The sequence below is a fragment of the Elaeis guineensis genome, chromosome 6 (genome assembly GCF_000442705.2).
Source record: "Elaeis guineensis isolate ETL-2024a chromosome 6, EG11, whole genome shotgun sequence".
In the NCBI taxonomy this organism is placed as follows: domain Eukaryota; kingdom Viridiplantae; phylum Streptophyta; class Magnoliopsida; order Arecales; family Arecaceae; genus Elaeis; species Elaeis guineensis.
The window spans coordinates 17,788,545-17,805,304 of NC_025998.2; the positions used below are offsets into that span (position 1 = coordinate 17,788,545).

Genomic DNA, 16,760 nt, shown 5'->3' on the forward strand with positions numbered 1-16,760 from the left:
GAAAACTTAGGGTGCATCCATGGGTCAGTTTTTTTTTCTCTAGAAGATGGTGTGGGATTGTTTGCCACCTAGAGGGGTGTTGAGGGATTGGGGGATGGATATACCCTTGCCGTGCCTCTAATGTGAGGATGTGGTCAAGATGGTTACACGTGTTATTCTGATGCTCGAGGGCTTTGCAAGTCTGGCATCTCTTTGGTGCTTCTCCGATGTTTACTCGTGAGCAAGCACCGACCCAGGTCTTCTTTCGGACTTTGTAGTTGAGCTCTCGTATGGATTCCTCCAAGTTATGAGGTATCAGAGTAGTTTATATTATTTATTGGATCTGGCTAGCTAGGAGTAGCCAAATTTTTGACAACTCGTAGCTTGTCAGATTTGTGTTGGAGAGGGCTTTATGTGGCTAAGATTACTAGTTCCCTCCCCCTTCAATGAAGAGATATTGACAGCTTGGATATTTGGGACTCTCTTTCTATTCTTTAAGTGCTTCGATGAGTCTTTATTACTTGAGAGTCTTCACCCCTGAGTTTTCTCATAATTAGCTTTGACGGCAATGTCATTGGTGGTACCGACAGTATGGGATTTATCATTCAGGCCTCAAATGCAGTCTTGTTGCGGCAGGAGGTAGTTGCTTTTTCGATTCCTCAATGTCTGCTGCTGAGTTGAGGGTGGCCTAAACAGACATCGTCTATGCACAGCAGATCCTGAGAGCGGATCAACTGATCATTGAGGAAGACTCGACTGTGATGATAGGATTGATTTGGAGCTGGGTAGACTCAACTCATTGTCATCCTCCTCAGTTAGATACTTAGAGAATCCTAATGGGGAGCATCTTGGTGGTAGTTAGGCATATCTACTGAGAGGCAAGTAGCACGGCGGAATGGGTCGCATCCTTCGTCGTTCGGCACTCCATCGATGTACTATAGTGATGCATTGAGTGCTTTTATTTATTTTAAAAATATTTTATTTTCTGATTTTATTGGATATACTCACTCTTATTTGGTATGATTTATCTATATTCATGCAAAAAAAAAAAAAGCATGCTGCATGCCATGCATTCATTTATTCATTCATCATCATCTCCTTTTGTGAGGGTGGTTGACATGTTACATAAATGCAACACTCGGGACAGTCATAGGAAAGCTTGTGCAGTTTGGTGGGAAATCAAAACATCCAAATGCCGATTTGGCCAGACGACAGAACATGCAAATTCAAGCTGACAGGGCCTTAGAGTAGTTTGGCAAGGCTTACAAGAACCTGAAGGAGTTGGCCCAGGCTTCTGTGGGAGAGGTCTGGACCCTTTTTGTTTTAGCTGTTATCCTAGGACCGGGAGGATCTAATTTAGATATGTCGTATTAGCACTAAAGACCTTACCAACTCCGACCACTTGGCAGTGTCGGACGACACTCCACTTTAACGCGACCAAATCCTTGAAATCTGGAATAAACTGTGTGAGAGTCAACCAATACCCAGAGAAAGCTGGGCTGCAACAAGCCGACAACCAGGGAAACGCCTTCCCGTACTCTTCTCAGCCCAGCATCACAAACAGAACATGGGCGAATGTTCATAGCAAATGGCAGCATCTTAGCCGCTGAGTTAGACAACATACTGCCGTGAAATGTTTTTGCTTCGCTGGCGTAGAAGCCGGAAACATGGTGATTTTTTGGATTGCTTGTATGCTGTTTAACCTGCAGGTAAGTGGAGTTTTGATTTCAGCATGCAGCCAGGCATCCTGGCAATGTGGATGTACAAGAAGAAGTGTGATCTAAGGTCTCAGATTCGACTGAGCATTTGCTCTGAGGGAAAAAAAGAAACTAGTAACTAGTTGATGAAAAAGCAAAAGGAATTCTCCGTAGGGGTCTTTCCACACTAATACTATGGATCCGTTTGATTGGGGTATATTAAATTATGAGATAATCTAATGATCTTTGAGAATCATTTATTTGAAAAAATAATCGGAGAAGATTACTTAATACAAAATTATTTTGAAAAATAATATTGAAAGAGATTACAATGTTTGATTGGAGATAATCTTATACAATATTATTACTAGATTTATAAATATACGTATCAATATAATATAATTTTTTAATATCAAGATAGTACTGTCATCTCTAATTGAGTTTTATATAATGATTATAATTACGTAGCTCTTTGCATAATACCATTTGTATTTTAATTTTTTTCATAAAATCTCTTTATTGAATAAATTTGGGAAGATATTAAAACAAATTCAATAACTACATGTATACTCTATTTTCTGAATTTATCTTTTTCGATATTTTTATTGTCATCAATGTCTTATTCTATATCCACGATCTATTAGAGATATTTTTGTCAAGTATGAATTACTACCACTCGAGAATTTATTAAATACCAATCCCTAATAATATTTGTTATATTTTTTCTCTCCAGAAAATAAATATGAGATCCATCAATTTTTTTACCATCTCTCTCTTCTATTTTTCATATATGATAATCTAATATAGAATTTATTTTTTCATACTAGATTAACCCCAACTAAATGGATGCTAAGTATACTTTTTTTTGGTTGAAATGAACACCACGTAGTTGAGGACTAGAAGAATTATGCTACAGTGCAGCATGGGCCGTCTTGGGTTTGGGTTGATAAAAGTCAAGCCAAGTTAAAAGTAGGTTAAGTTGCGTTCGGGTTGAACCTTTATGAAAGAACGATTGTTCTTCTTTCATGATATCAATTAGTGGATGGCATCCCACATAGATTTAAAAACAATCCAAACTCCTTCATTCATCAGCTTGTATAGATCTTAAGTAGATATTATGCAATCTAATGGTGGATACACGTGAAGGAAGGTGAATCATTCTTTCGCACAAATGATATAACTTGAACTTGCTAAGTTTGGGTTGAAGGCTTGGAACAACCGGGTCTAACATAAATTAAACCTAATTTTTTGATCCACTTTTATCTCAAATAAACCAACATATTCCATATGTACTTCCATATATTTATAGGTATGCATGGCTCGTTTTGGATCGGTCTGGGATTAATTATCAAACCAAACTAACTTGAATCAGTTTTGTAAAACTGAAATAGAAATTAAACCAACCATATAGAAAAATTGATTCAAACCAAACAGAAAAAAAATGTTTGGTTTGATTTATCGGATTGTTGGCTATTTAACTTATGTGAAATACACAGCTTATGAGATAAGCTAAATAAATAGTTATTTATTTTAATTTTTTTATTATATTAAATAGGTAGCTTATGAGATGGACTAAATAGATAGTTATGGAATGGACTAAATGTACTAAATATAAAAATAACTAGTGACGGTTCATAGAATATATATATATATATAAAAAAAAAAAAAAATATATATATATATATAATAGATTTTTTTTAGTTTTTTTAGTTTTTAAAATTTTTAGACCGGAATCAAATTGAATCTGAAAAAGGCCGATCTAAATCAAGCCAAAATTAACAATTCGAGTCAGTTTTACGATGTGACTGATATGCTTGGATACTTCCTACGTATATCTAAGTTTTTTCTACTTCTTTCGGATACAGAAGCTGGCGTGCTACTTCTGATCCTCTCGAGTACAAAGTTCTGTTTTCCCCTACATGCCTCTCGTCTTTCTCCCAAACCTAGAAGAAAATACTGGTCCCTCTCTCTCTCTCCCTCTCTCTCTCTCATTCTCTCCGTATGTGTGTGTGTGTGTGTTCCGTCACTCTCCATCTTAGGTAAGAAAAGGGGAAAAAATGGAGGAAAAAATATGTCAAGAAATCCTAATCAGAACACACACTCTATCAATCGATCTCAGCATTCCTCAAAAATGGTGGCTTGATCAAAGGGTAAACTTCACTGAAAACACTCTTACACTGTATATTCTCCACAAATTTGTGAAGTTAAACGATCACTTCTTACCTTGAGGCCGAACAACAATGAATGAATACTCGCAGCTATCACTCAGTTTCATATTTTCAAGATTCTATCTACTTGCTTGGAGAGCAAATAGATGGCCAATGACTTTGAAACACGTGGCCCATGAAGCATGAACTTAGCTGCAAGTTATTTGGAGGGCATAGGCAACCTGGCCATCCAATTTGACTTTCGGAAATTCTTCTAATGTGTAATGTGACATATTAGAACTATACATCAGAGATTACACCCCCCGACGCTGTCAAGGTGCCCTTTGATAGCTCAGTGAAAGACGCCGGAGGGATGTTCTTCATTTAACCAACCATTTCTATTCTTTCAGACTACTCATGTTTGTTGTGAAGCCAACAGCCCAGCTGACTAGTTAAAAAATATTGTGACTGAGTGAAATTTTAACTAAGAGATTTAACATTGTAGTCCACTGTAAAATTCATAAATAGAATTTTTCTTAGCCATTTATTATATAGGAACAATGTACATGGAAACATAATTCACTCTCACACACAGGAATCTAAATGAAGCACACACGTGCATATGAAGAAATAAATGATCTTATAGGCAAAAATTAATAAGTTTAGTTTAAAATTTATGAATAATAAGTAATGGCAACGTACACATTTACAGTTTACTAATATTTGTATTTGATAAACAGTGACCATTCAGGATAGGGATTTGGGAAGGGGGTGCATAACTGTATATGTTTAAGTGCTATCATATATAGTCAAATTGTTGTGTAGAGTTGCAAGGCATTTTGATAATTATTGCAAGATGGAATCACATGGAGGATGGAGTCCGATACCTAGAAGATTTGTTCATGATAATAGAGATAAATAGGAGATTATCATTTTTTTTTATAAATATCAGTAATTCTATACAGATTAATTAAGAGAATGGTTTTGTCCAAGACTTCATTAGTCCTTAAAAAAAGGAACCAATCTGACTCAGACTCTAGAATTTCATGCTCAGGCTTGTCCATATACAAGACCAAGTATGTAAAATCTAGTGGGCCAAAAATTAAGAGAAAAATATGAAAATAAGTTGCTCTTTTCCCTGGAATTGATTCTAGTGTATAAAGACCCCATACTATCATCAAACATGAAATCCCATTAAGTTTGAATTCACAGTCTTGTGTGGCATTGGAAGTCATCCTTTTTCCTTCTTTAAAATGTATTTTTTTCTTTAAGGGAGATCAAGTATTTGTCCTTTCTGCATTCCCACCATTCTCCCTTCATGCCTCTATAGAGCTACTTCCATCTGAGAAAAGCCATCAACTAGTTTAGTTCATACTCCAATAAGGATTCATACATAAGAAGTAGATATGATAAATTACGTATCAAAATACCAGACTGCCAGCCCTCCTTACTACTACACCTCAAACAACTGCAGTAGATATCTTGAGTAGGAATACACTTCCTAAACAAGGTAAATACCAATGACATACATAACCACGTGTTCCTAGTTATCGTGAAATTTTCTTGATGATACCAGCCCATCACCAGACACTATGGATATGTGAGGCAGATGCATCACCGGACTACTCATCATTACTCTTATTTGCAAACAAAGTGTCCTAAAAGTTTGCCAAATGATGGGCTTCCTTTTGTTCTACTTTTTATTACATAGTGGCCTGAGGGATATCACACAATATTGTTGATAAGGATTAATTCCCAAATGTTCTCATACATTTAGGCCACCTGTTTTTTATTCTCATGGCCCTATGAATAAAGCTTTTAGCTCAGCAATGTCCACAAGCTTCTAATTATGCCAGGAACACGTATATAAGCAATGGCATTTGTAAGTGTCACAATTAATTGGTGACAAATTTCGGGTCTGAAAAATGTCGGTATAGCATCAAATTGGTGCAATTGGCATTCCTTGGCAATGCAAAAGTTTGGTTTTATTTGCCATCTTCCAGATGTAGCAACACATATATGATGCAACAAGGGGACCAAACCCCCACCATAACAAACTTGTTTAATGACTTCGTAGTCGTTAATCTGTCATCGAGCCTTGTGTTCTCTGAGGGGAAAAATTCAGTCTCAACTTAAAGGTAGGGTTTGTTGGGAATGCTTACCAGGTGGGAGATTGTATCAAAGTTTGGTATGACTCGAACCAAATTGATTTAGATAGCTGGATCAATGAATGAGGTCTTGAAGGAACACAAAAAGACTAGTGAAATGGCAACGGAACTGAAAACTACTCCCCTAACCACCTTCTTTTGGAGGCCAATAAGTAGTCTTTGTGCATGCAGGATCCCTCAGCATACCCCAAAATGGACGACCCCAGCAAGCTTTCCCCTCCAAAGGTTGAGAAGCATTTCGTTATTCCTTTGGTTCCAGAAACACTACTACTACTTCCAACCAAGCATTTAGAATTTTTCTGCCGGCTGATCTATCTTTTTTTTTTTTTTTAATTTTATTTTTTCCTTCAAGAGTTCAAAGACTACACCCAGCTCAAACACAAAACGGGGGATCAAAAGTGGCCAGCTTCAGCCCTTTAGACTCCAAACTGAGGTAATGTTAGCTCCAACGAGTCACTGGTTGGGTGCAGCTCTTGTATCAAATCACCAGTAAACCAATTAAAGTTGCTAATTAGAGTCAAACCACTTTTCCATGCAAAGTTTACCTGTCCTTCCGTACCTGCAGTCATGGTCATCGAGCTGATAGCCTAAGCTGACATGCATACAGTACACAGACCATGTCATAAAAGAATCTTTGCACCGCACAGTGAAAATGTATATGCTTCTCGAGAAAAGATCATCGAAATGGCGTAGGAACTTTAAATTGCTCAGCCAATAGTTAATGATACTTGCAACACATTTTCTTCTGGTTCTTCTGGCTTGCAAAGAATTAAAGTCTACATATATACCAGTTAATTGTTTTAAGCGTTTTGATTCTTTTAACGAAGCTTTATATTCACTACAAGAAAAAGTAGAAAAGGTAAACTTATGTATCTTACTTTTAACTTATATGACAGCAACGAGGACAAATAAAAGAGCAAGCGTTTACGAAGAGAGTGAAAGAATTGGTTGCTGAGGAGGCCAAACAACGGATTCCTATGGCGCAAGGTTTGCCATTGACTACTGATAAACCTCAGGTAATCTCACAAGTCCCGTCTCCTAAATACTTTTCCAAAGCTTCCTCAGTCCACCCTCGTAGTTCATTTTTGTAGCAAATAATGACATTTTAATCAGCAGAATTTACCAAGACCACCCGTAAAGGAGCAGACAAAGCCACTAAATACTAAGCTACACACTGAGCAAAGAGCAGCCAGGCGTGCTGGATTCAATAACCTGGTAAGCCTCTGATGGTTCAGAAATCATCTATTTCTCTGATATTTCATGAGCACGCCAATGCTGACCACAAAAGATTTCGTATTGAATCCCATCAGCATTAATTCTAAAGTTCATGCAGGTCTCTAGCAAAAACTATTCCTTGGAGATCCTTCGGAGATTTGAAGAGAAGCTCCTAAAGGTGTTGATATTATGATACTGGTTCTCATCATTCAAGATGAATAACAACACTGACATAGTAGGTCCTACAATTAATAACATGCATGCAGGTTATAGAAGAAGAGGAGATAAAGACGATGAGAAAGGAGATGGTTCCAAAAGCGCAATTGATGCCAATGTTTGACAGACCATTCCTTCCACAACGGTAATGCAAAATTTGAATAGAAATGTAATAACGAATTAAATCTGTTCACCAATGACCGTCGCATTTTATAGCTCATGCTTTCCAATTGGTGGGAAAGACGATGATAACATCAATAATATATACAATCACAAAGAGGCTATTAAAATTGAAACAAGTGCCGATATAAGAATATGCAGGACTATTTTTTGAGAGATATTCTGAACTCAACTAGGGGCAATACAAAAGCATTCAAAAGAAAGCAACAGAAGAACTCATATAAGTACTCAAAGCATCAAAAAGAAAAATGACAAAACACAATTTTAGCCACAAACACCATGAATATTGATGGTCAATGGTCATGAGAAATTGATTGTAAGCTTTTCTAGCAAATCTCAAACAAGATTTTACATCAAAAATTGCATCTTTACAAATGATTTTTCTCATTTTCTCTAGGTCTATATTAGTTCATCTTGACACATGGTGGTGGTGGGGACAAAACTGGTTTGGAAGGTTTTTCTAGGTTACATTTTTATCCAAGCAAGAACGGATCGAAGATGTGACCTAGGAGGGCAGTCTTCTTGATGAGCAATATCTGAAGATCTCCCTACTAAGCTGAGATAAGCGAGAGTGTAGCAAACGGTATCTTAGTCATGGTCTTTAAAGGTTCCAAAACCACCTAAATTCTCTATGGTTAACTATCATATAAGTTAATGTTTGTTTAACAAATTAATATATATGGAGTCATAATGTTTATTTATGTTTTTCGATAATATAACAGCTCAAACTCTTCCCTCCATTTAGAGTCCAATTTCATCATGACCATCGATCCAATAAGCACAAAAGATACGTCTCTTGGATATGGAAAGGACAAACCCGAAAAGTGGACAAATTTCTGTTTCAGTAAATTGAATCCATCCTATTTAGGATCCTAGCTTGACACATTGATGACTGAGGAGTCTTTTGATTTGGCAATCCCCAAAAATACAGTGAAAAAAGCGCTAGCCATCAAGGTTGGTGTATGGGAGGTGGGGAGGCCGTGTCTGAGAAAGACATTATGTCAATCTTTCTTTTTTCTTTTAATCACGGATAGTTTTTCCCTCCTCATTTTAAACTCTTTTAATTTTTGCCCTTTTTTTGTGATCATAAACCTGTTTCCCATTGTTAGAGGCTTTCAATCCCAGAAATGTGAAGGATTTTTTTCTTTTTATATATAGATCTCTTCTTTAAAGCTTAGATCATCATCTCTATCCGAAAGCACTTCTTGGATGTCGTTAATATTCGTAGCCTTTTGGGATGCTGTGCTTGACTTGCAGCTAATAGAAATGAAATGTACCCATCCTATTTTGATCAATGATGATATCTTAAATGAAAAGAAGCATACGTGCTCACTATCTTTGTTCTGTTATTTGCATTTGACAGGTCGACAAGACCTCTAACAGTTCCAAGAGAGCCAAGTTTTCATTTCTTGAAACAAAAACTTTGCAGCGGTGGCGAGCCATACAAAATTCATCAACACATTAACCAAAATATGAAGGCTGTCAAATAATCAACTAGGAAAGCTACCATTCAGGATAGGCCCTTTTGTGACGCTTGAATTGCTGTGCAGGAGTTCAATATAGTTTTGTTTTTTGGGGGTGGAGTGATGAGAAAATGGCCAGCCATTTTAGGCCAAACCATCTGCGACTCATTTGTTTATGAGATTATCATGAAAATCGTAATAAGGGATTTTTTTTGATGCCAAGATGCTTTTTGTAAATTTGAGAATCTGATGGGATGTACCTTTTTTTTTTCTCGAAATGATAAATGAAATTATTTGTGAGGATTCATGCAGGTGTCTATTCTTGAATCATGTTAGATAATTACATAAAAATAAAAAATCTAAATAATGCCTTCTAATTTTCTTTTTGGGTGAATTCATAGCTTATTATATATGAATGATATCATAACAGATCTAGCCTCTAATCCATGTGAATTAGGTGATGCTATAGTATGAATCCTTTTGGGGTTAACCATATCGATTATGATGTTTATGACTGAATTTGGATCCTTAATCTGATAAAGATGCTAGGCCTCAAATAAGAAAAATGTTCGAGGATCCTTGAAAGTACTTAGTTAGTCCTATATTAATTATACATTGAATAGATCTTAGATACTTATATAAAATAAAATAATCTAAATAATATTTTCCGGCTAATATCATACTTTGATAGCCATCCTTGTCACCTTCATCACATATAACAAGCCATATGTAAGGTTCAAAGAAGTTCAATGGTATGTATTTGCTGGATGCTGACAGCTAAGAATGAAGAATTAAAGGATCAGTAATCTCTTTCCAAAAACCAGCATAAGAAATTCCTAATTATTTTCATAAAATTAACCAGCATAAGTAACCAAATTGAAGACAATTGACTGTACCTTTAACCAGCTTTGTGTAGTCTAGCCCAGCAAAATTTGGAAGAAATAACTAGCTGATATTAAAAAGATTAACATGTTGAGCAATCCAAAACTTCCAAAGTGTCAAAACGGAAGCCATATTTGCAATAAGTAAAAACAGGATAATGATGGAAACATTGTTGATGATTTTGTTTGGCACTTCACATTTTTCCTTATGAGAATTCTTCTATGCTTAACATACTAACAGGACAGACTGTACGTCTTTTTGAAAGTTGACCTAAGATGCAATTACCATAAAATTCAACCCAATATGTAGATAGAGTAGATGATTAACTTCAAATGGATGAAGATGCTTGCATTAACTCACATTTAACTAATCAAGTTATATAGCCCTTCATCAAAAGCTTATAAAAGTCTAATTTCATGATGTTGTAGTTAGAACTGGCAATTTTCGACACGACCCGTCGATACGGACATGACACGATATGTACTTAAGCAGATTTAGATTTGGAATAAACGAATTTTGGTCATTATCAGGTTGATCCGTTTATGATACGATAAAATCATATCTTAAGCGGGTTGACCTGTGTAATCTATTTTGACCCATTTAACTAAAAAGATTAAAATAAATTAACGCATTATACAATACGTTTAAACACGTTTAATACATTTATTTTAAAATTACTTGAGGGCAAACGAGGAGTATTTATAAATAAGATTAATTTTTTAAAATTGTTTAACTTTATTTTAGAGCTATGAATTAGTGTAGCGGGTAACTAAATTATTTTTATATTATTTTTATTTTTTAGTCAAATTTTTATTATTTTAGTTAAATTTTATAAATAAGTCAAATAGTTAAATGGATCGTTAGACAGGTTGTGTACCCATTTAATCCACCAACATGATTATTAATTGTGTCAAATGGGTCATGTTAAATTTATCCGTGTATATTCGTATCGTATTCGTATTCCACATGTTGATCCATTTAATTAAACAGATCGTATTCAGATTGAGCTAATCTGTGTTATATCTTCAGATTGACACGATCCGTTTACGACCCGTGAATACGAATTGCCATCTCTAATTATAGTGTCTAGTGGATTAAGGCTGGCATAATTCCTAGGGATTGTTAGACTTGATTTATATCTCTTGCGGATATCTTGGTTCATAAGAACCTACGAGATAGAAAAAAAAGGAGAGCCTAAAAAATCATTTTGCCTGTATGTAAGCTTATATATATTTCTTTAGGTTATCTATGAAGCAAATCTTTATTTTATGCAGCAGTGATAATATGGCATCACTAGATTTGTCCAACCGAAGGCTAACATAGAATTCTGCTTGATCAGATTAGGTCTACCATGACTGACCAATATTGAAGGTGCGCAGACTACAAGCAACCGACCTTTGAGGTCACGTGTTGACCGATGTAAGATCTTATAATACGGACCAACATGTTTTCACTCAACATCCATCTCAAATTGATCTCAGCTTTGTGCGGAAACTTGCTCCCTCAATCACATCAAAAATTGAAAATCACCATAATGAACCCAAGCAGTTCTGTTGTATCTTGAGATGATTATGATGCGATCTTGGATATGATTATAGTGCACGATCTCCAAAAGATTCTGGATCCATGACTATGAATAGACTTGAATTCCTACGTGAAAGGTACGATCACTAGTACACTAAGACTTGATCATCCTTTTCTCCCATATATCCCCTCTAACTTAAGCATCAAACGGTTTGATCAGAACCAGTCCAGCTTGTCCACTAATCTATTTCTATTGTGCAGATTGACGGAGGCTAATTGAGGTGTTCCACATCCTCAAGCTGATGATCAGCAGCAAGACTAAAAAACTAACCATTCTGTTACCAAAAAAAAAAAAAAAAGAGAGAGCAGCCATTCGCTTTAGTTACCCATCACCTTCCACTTGTCCTTTTTGTATGAAAATCCCTGCAACAAGGGAACCAGGGAATCCGTGACTTCTGATTGAGCCTATGCGCGTGCATGCGAGAGAGGGAGAGAGAGAGCGAGAGAGAGAATGTAAACACGGAGTTGAGGATCGGCTAAAGGCGAAGTGAATGCGGCCGGAAAAGGAAATGAAAACGATGTGAGAGTGAGGGGAGGCGGTGGGGAATCGGGCCGGGCGAAGGCTGTGGGGCCTCCCCTACTTGGCCGCGGTCCCATGCCTCTCCGCCTTCGCCCCTTTGCCAGCCTCTTGTCTCCTCCCCAAACTATACCCGCCAAAACCCATCCATTCTCCTCCACTGCACGTGCATGCTCCCTCCTCTCTCTCCCCAACACCTCCATCCATCAATCATTCACTCAAACCTTCTTCTTTCCCCAAACCCCCACACTCACATCTTATTATATATACACACGTCCATAAGTTCACCACCTCTCGTCCCATCACTCCACTCCTTAAGGAAAAAAAAAAGAAAAAAAAAGGGCACTTTTCTCCTTACATTGATCTCTATATGTCACCTGTTCGCCCAGCAGCTAGCATAAGGAATTAATCATCATGCTCCCTCCACCCAGCTATCCCAACCATGACTCCTTCACCAAAGGTGGTGGTGCTGCCTCCATGTCTTCTTCACAGCAAGAGGAAGAAGATCACTCCATACTTCTCCTCACTCTTTGGCCCCCCGGCCAGCAGAACAACCCCTCTTCTTGTTCCTCTTCCACAACCACCTCTTGGCCATCCCAGTCCAACTCCAATAAACAACACCACCTCTCCCACCCCTTGAACAAACCAGTTGATGAAGACTCCAACGTGACCATCGCCCTTTCTATAGCACCCCCTAGCGCAGGCGCTAGTGCAAGCATGAGCATCAATGCCACCACCACCACCGTCTCCAACTCCACCCCGAGCCAGTACTGGATCCCCTCTGCTGCCGAGATCCTCGTCGGCACGACCCAGTTCTCCTGCACAGTGTGCAACAAGACCTTCAACCGCTACAACAACATGCAGGTCTGGCTATTATCCGATGCATGGTTTGCTACGCTGCATTCACTTTTGCAACTTTGGGGCTATAATAACTATATACATCAATCATGGTCATGCTCAGTTATATATATTTATATTATTCGAACAGATGCACATGTGGGGGCACGGCTCGCAATACCGGAAGGGTCGGAGTCTCTGCGAGGGGCAACTAAGGCGACGGCTTCACCGTCGATGATGAGGCTTCCGTGCTACTGCTGTGCCGAGGGGTGCAAGAATAACATCGAACACCCGCGGTCGAGGCCGCTCAAGGACTTCCGGACGCTGCAGACACACTACAAGCGCAAGCACGGGGCGCGGCCGTTCGGGTGCCGGAGGTGCGGGAAGGCGTTCGCGGTGCGCGGCGACTGGCGCACCCACGAAAAGAACTGCGGCAAGCTATGGTTCTGCATCTGCGGCTCCGACTTCAAGCACAAGCGCTCCCTCAAAGACCACGTCCGGTCGTTCGGCGGCGGCCACGCTCCCCACATTGTGGAGTCGATGAATGTAGATGAGGAGGAAGAGGAGGAAGAGGGTGAGGATGTTGATGAGGAAGGACATGGAGAGATTAATGGTGACATGCTCTGTTAGTTAGTGAACTAGACATCTATTTTCAAACTTCTAAACCCTCATTAGATTATAGCATATTACAATGTGTATATGTATGCATCTATGCATGTACATGTATATGTATTTGTATAAGGATGTATGAGAGAGAGAGAGAGAGGAGGGGAATGGTGTCATTCTGAGACTTCTTTTTATGTTTTTCTTTCGCTTACAGTTCAATGATCTGTCATTGTGTCTTGTGAATGAGGCAGGAGAGGGAGGGATCTATTTACGAGTCTCTTTTTCCTCACTTTTCCTGCCCTGTCATTCTTAATCTAAATGTGATGTCAGAGCAGAAGTTTTAGGAGCAAACAAGCATTGTAAATTGGATTCCCGTCTTAATTATCCTCTTAAGCTGGCAGTAGCTAGGTTCAGATTGCAGACTTCCGGACCTTTAGTGCTGATACTGAAGCCCAGTTCAAGTGGCATCAGCCTTTCTTCCCTAAGTCAGCACCAACAAAGAAACACTTACCAATAAATGTGGGAGAGAGAGAGAGAGAGAGAGATTCTGATATATCTACTTGCTAGCTATAGGCAGTCTGAAACGAGTCTGTACTCATGTCTGTTAGCTGCGGCCACTGAGTTATTTATTTGGCTATGTATTCTCTCCCCCCCTCTTTGGCAGAGACACACTCACTCTCTCTCTCTTTGCCTTTCTCTCTCGATCGCTCTTCCACGACTACTACTGTTACTGCAGGCGCTTTGCGCAGAGGGTCAGTACGGTTCGTGGACCACAGGTTGGTGCTGCTTTTAGAGCTTGGCCTCTTTCCTCACTAGGCCAACGGCAACACTAGCTACAAAAGAAGCTCCCAGACGCCTCGGTGCGCGGTGCCATAACCTAGCACGGAAAGAGAAACCCGGATTACTGCGTTCTTTTGTCCATTTCATGCATCAGATGCAACGATACCACGATGCGTACCATCTTATAATAATCTCGAAAGCAGACCAGGTTAATAATCAACATAATATACATTTGTCCCTCGAGAGATGACATATATTTGTTAAAATGTTCTACATATATATATATATATATATATATATATATATGAAAAGGAGGCCACCAATCCACATCCACTATCATGTCGGTGGCATGGCATGGCATGGTATGGAGTTTGGCAAATATCTTTCAGCGTAGTCTTCTGGAAAGTTGGGCTGTACCTTCTAGATCCATTATTGAAAAGGGATTTGGGAACCAACGTTACCTCCGTGTCCACGCATCAACTGGGAGATGGGTCTATATGCTACAAAACAAAAACTCCTGCCGCGAGACGCGAGAGCTAGCTCGCTGCGCCATGTGCTAGGGGTTGCATGGATGCGCATGGATACTGTAAGTATGAAGATACCCTCCTTGGGAGTAGGAGTGGGCTGAAAAGAGGTGGTGAGCTAATGGGAAGCTGGGCAATAGATGCAGCAAAGCTGTCCACCTAAATATATTGCATGATGATTCTCGAACTGGGAGTGGGTTCCATGTGGCCGGCATGTATGGCAGCATCCATGGCAGCAAGTTACGGACACATGAGTAGTTTTATCATGCTGCCATCCTAAACGCATGCCGCATGTATACATGCAGAGTACATTTCAAGGAGGAAATGATAGAGTTGATGGATAGCCTCCGTAGTTTATGGTGTAGTATTCTTTTGATCAGTCATATATATATATATAAACCAAATTTAATTTTCTTCCATATCTTTCTTTTGGTCGTGGACAGATGCTCAGAGAAGAAGGGATGGAGAGGACTATATAAGGAGGAGGAATATTCCATTACCATTACCCATGTGGCCATGTCTCCTCTTGTATACGGACCTCTCTTTTAAAAATAGGAACGAGAATAATAGGCAATTTATAAACTGTTGTAGATAAGATCAATGCTTGTATGCATACATACATACATACATACATACATACATACATACATACATACATATTAATTTAAATAGATGCATACATACATACATATATGTCTATGTGTATGGATACAGTTTTTGATGACCATTTACAAACCTTTGATGATTATATTTATACAGTCTCTTTCGAGCAAGAAAAAACCATAATGATGCTAAGATGCGTATCTTTACACCACGAATCTACCACTGGAAAATCCTAGCACATATTGTAAACTCTATAGCTAAATAATTAATGCAAAATCTACCAGAAATCATTGGGCGACTAGTTTTCTCCCTCCATTGCGAACATGCCTATTAGTCTTACATTGTTCATTCCTTTCTTGGAGTTGGACTAAATTCTAACGAAAATCAATAGTTTCAGTAACTTTTACGAACCGCTCGCAATAAGGTGGCTGAATTTATGTAAACTTTGAGACAAGTCCCTAAAAGCAGAAAGCTGCACTATTGTGGTCTTGGATTTGAAAACTTCTATATTATAAAGTCAGTCTGTAATTGAGTCATGAAAATTTATGGCTCCATATTATAATTTTACTAGGATTTTAATTGGGCTCAAAATAAACCATCATTAATAGATCTTTAATGGGTAGGGAATTTGATAGCCCTCAACCAGCCCGGACTCGAAAAAGGACAAGCTTAGCCCAAATTCAGAATTATGGTCAGGTCAGACCCAAATCTAGTCTAAGACAGGTTCAGTAATCAAGGGCAGGTTCAGAATTATGGCTCAGGTAAGACTCCACACCAAGGACAGGTTCGGTAATTAGTCATCATGACAAACCGGGCCGCACCTAGCACAGGCCTAGACTAATCACAATTTGTGTGGCCTGACCTCCACTTGAGCCGGATCGGATCATTGCCCAGTTTAGCCCAAGAAATTAAGGTACCGAATCAGGTTAAAGCTAATTAGTTCGAAGCCGACCCTAAAACCCCAGTCCGCTATAATCATCGGCCAGCAAAACATCCGGCCATCTCCCCGCCATCATGGCTTCTACATCTGGTCCAAATGCCATCATACTGGGGGAGGCCAATCCCGGTCAGGAAGAAGACCCTTGATCAAGACGTCATTTGATCCAGCAAAGATCCCAATTTGTTACCTGTACAAGAGTCAAGACTTTGTTTGATCTATGACAAGGAACTCAAACTAGGGTACGATAATGCTAGCACTAACGCATTGGATCCCATCACGATAATGAATTCAAACTTTTAAGTACATAGAGCAATGCCCTGACCAAGGCCAGGATGTCAGCTAATTAAGAGTAAGGTGTCGTTTCTTTTGATTAATTTCCTCAATTTTGAAGATCAACTGAAGACATAATAATAGTGTTTTCA

The 16,760-nt window shown here is 38.6% G+C and overlaps 2 protein-coding genes across 2 annotated transcripts; both read left to right on the forward strand.

The window, feature by feature from the left end:
- Positions 1 to 6,176: 6,176 nt before the first annotated feature.
- LOC105047046 (microtubule-destabilizing protein 60) lies at positions 6,177 to 9,363 on the forward strand. Its single transcript, XM_010925831.2, has 7 exons — positions 6,177 to 6,216; positions 6,344 to 6,424; positions 6,888 to 7,007; positions 7,108 to 7,206; positions 7,325 to 7,384; positions 7,473 to 7,567; positions 8,966 to 9,363. Exons 1-7 carry the CDS (start codon positions 6,184 to 6,186, stop codon positions 9,090 to 9,092), a joined length of 615 nt encoding a protein of 204 aa, XP_010924133.2. The 5' UTR covers positions 6,177 to 6,183; the 3' UTR covers positions 9,093 to 9,363.
- Positions 9,364 to 12,337: 2,974 nt separating this feature from the next.
- Positions 12,338 to 13,561, forward strand: LOC105047045 (zinc finger protein WIP6). The gene is given in 3 exon segments (XM_010925829.4): positions 12,338 to 12,912; positions 13,037 to 13,073; positions 13,076 to 13,561. Coding segments are annotated over 3 exon segments (927 nt in total). The 5' UTR covers positions 12,338 to 12,462; the 3' UTR covers positions 13,516 to 13,561.
- Positions 13,562 to 16,760: the final 3,199 nt, after the last annotated feature.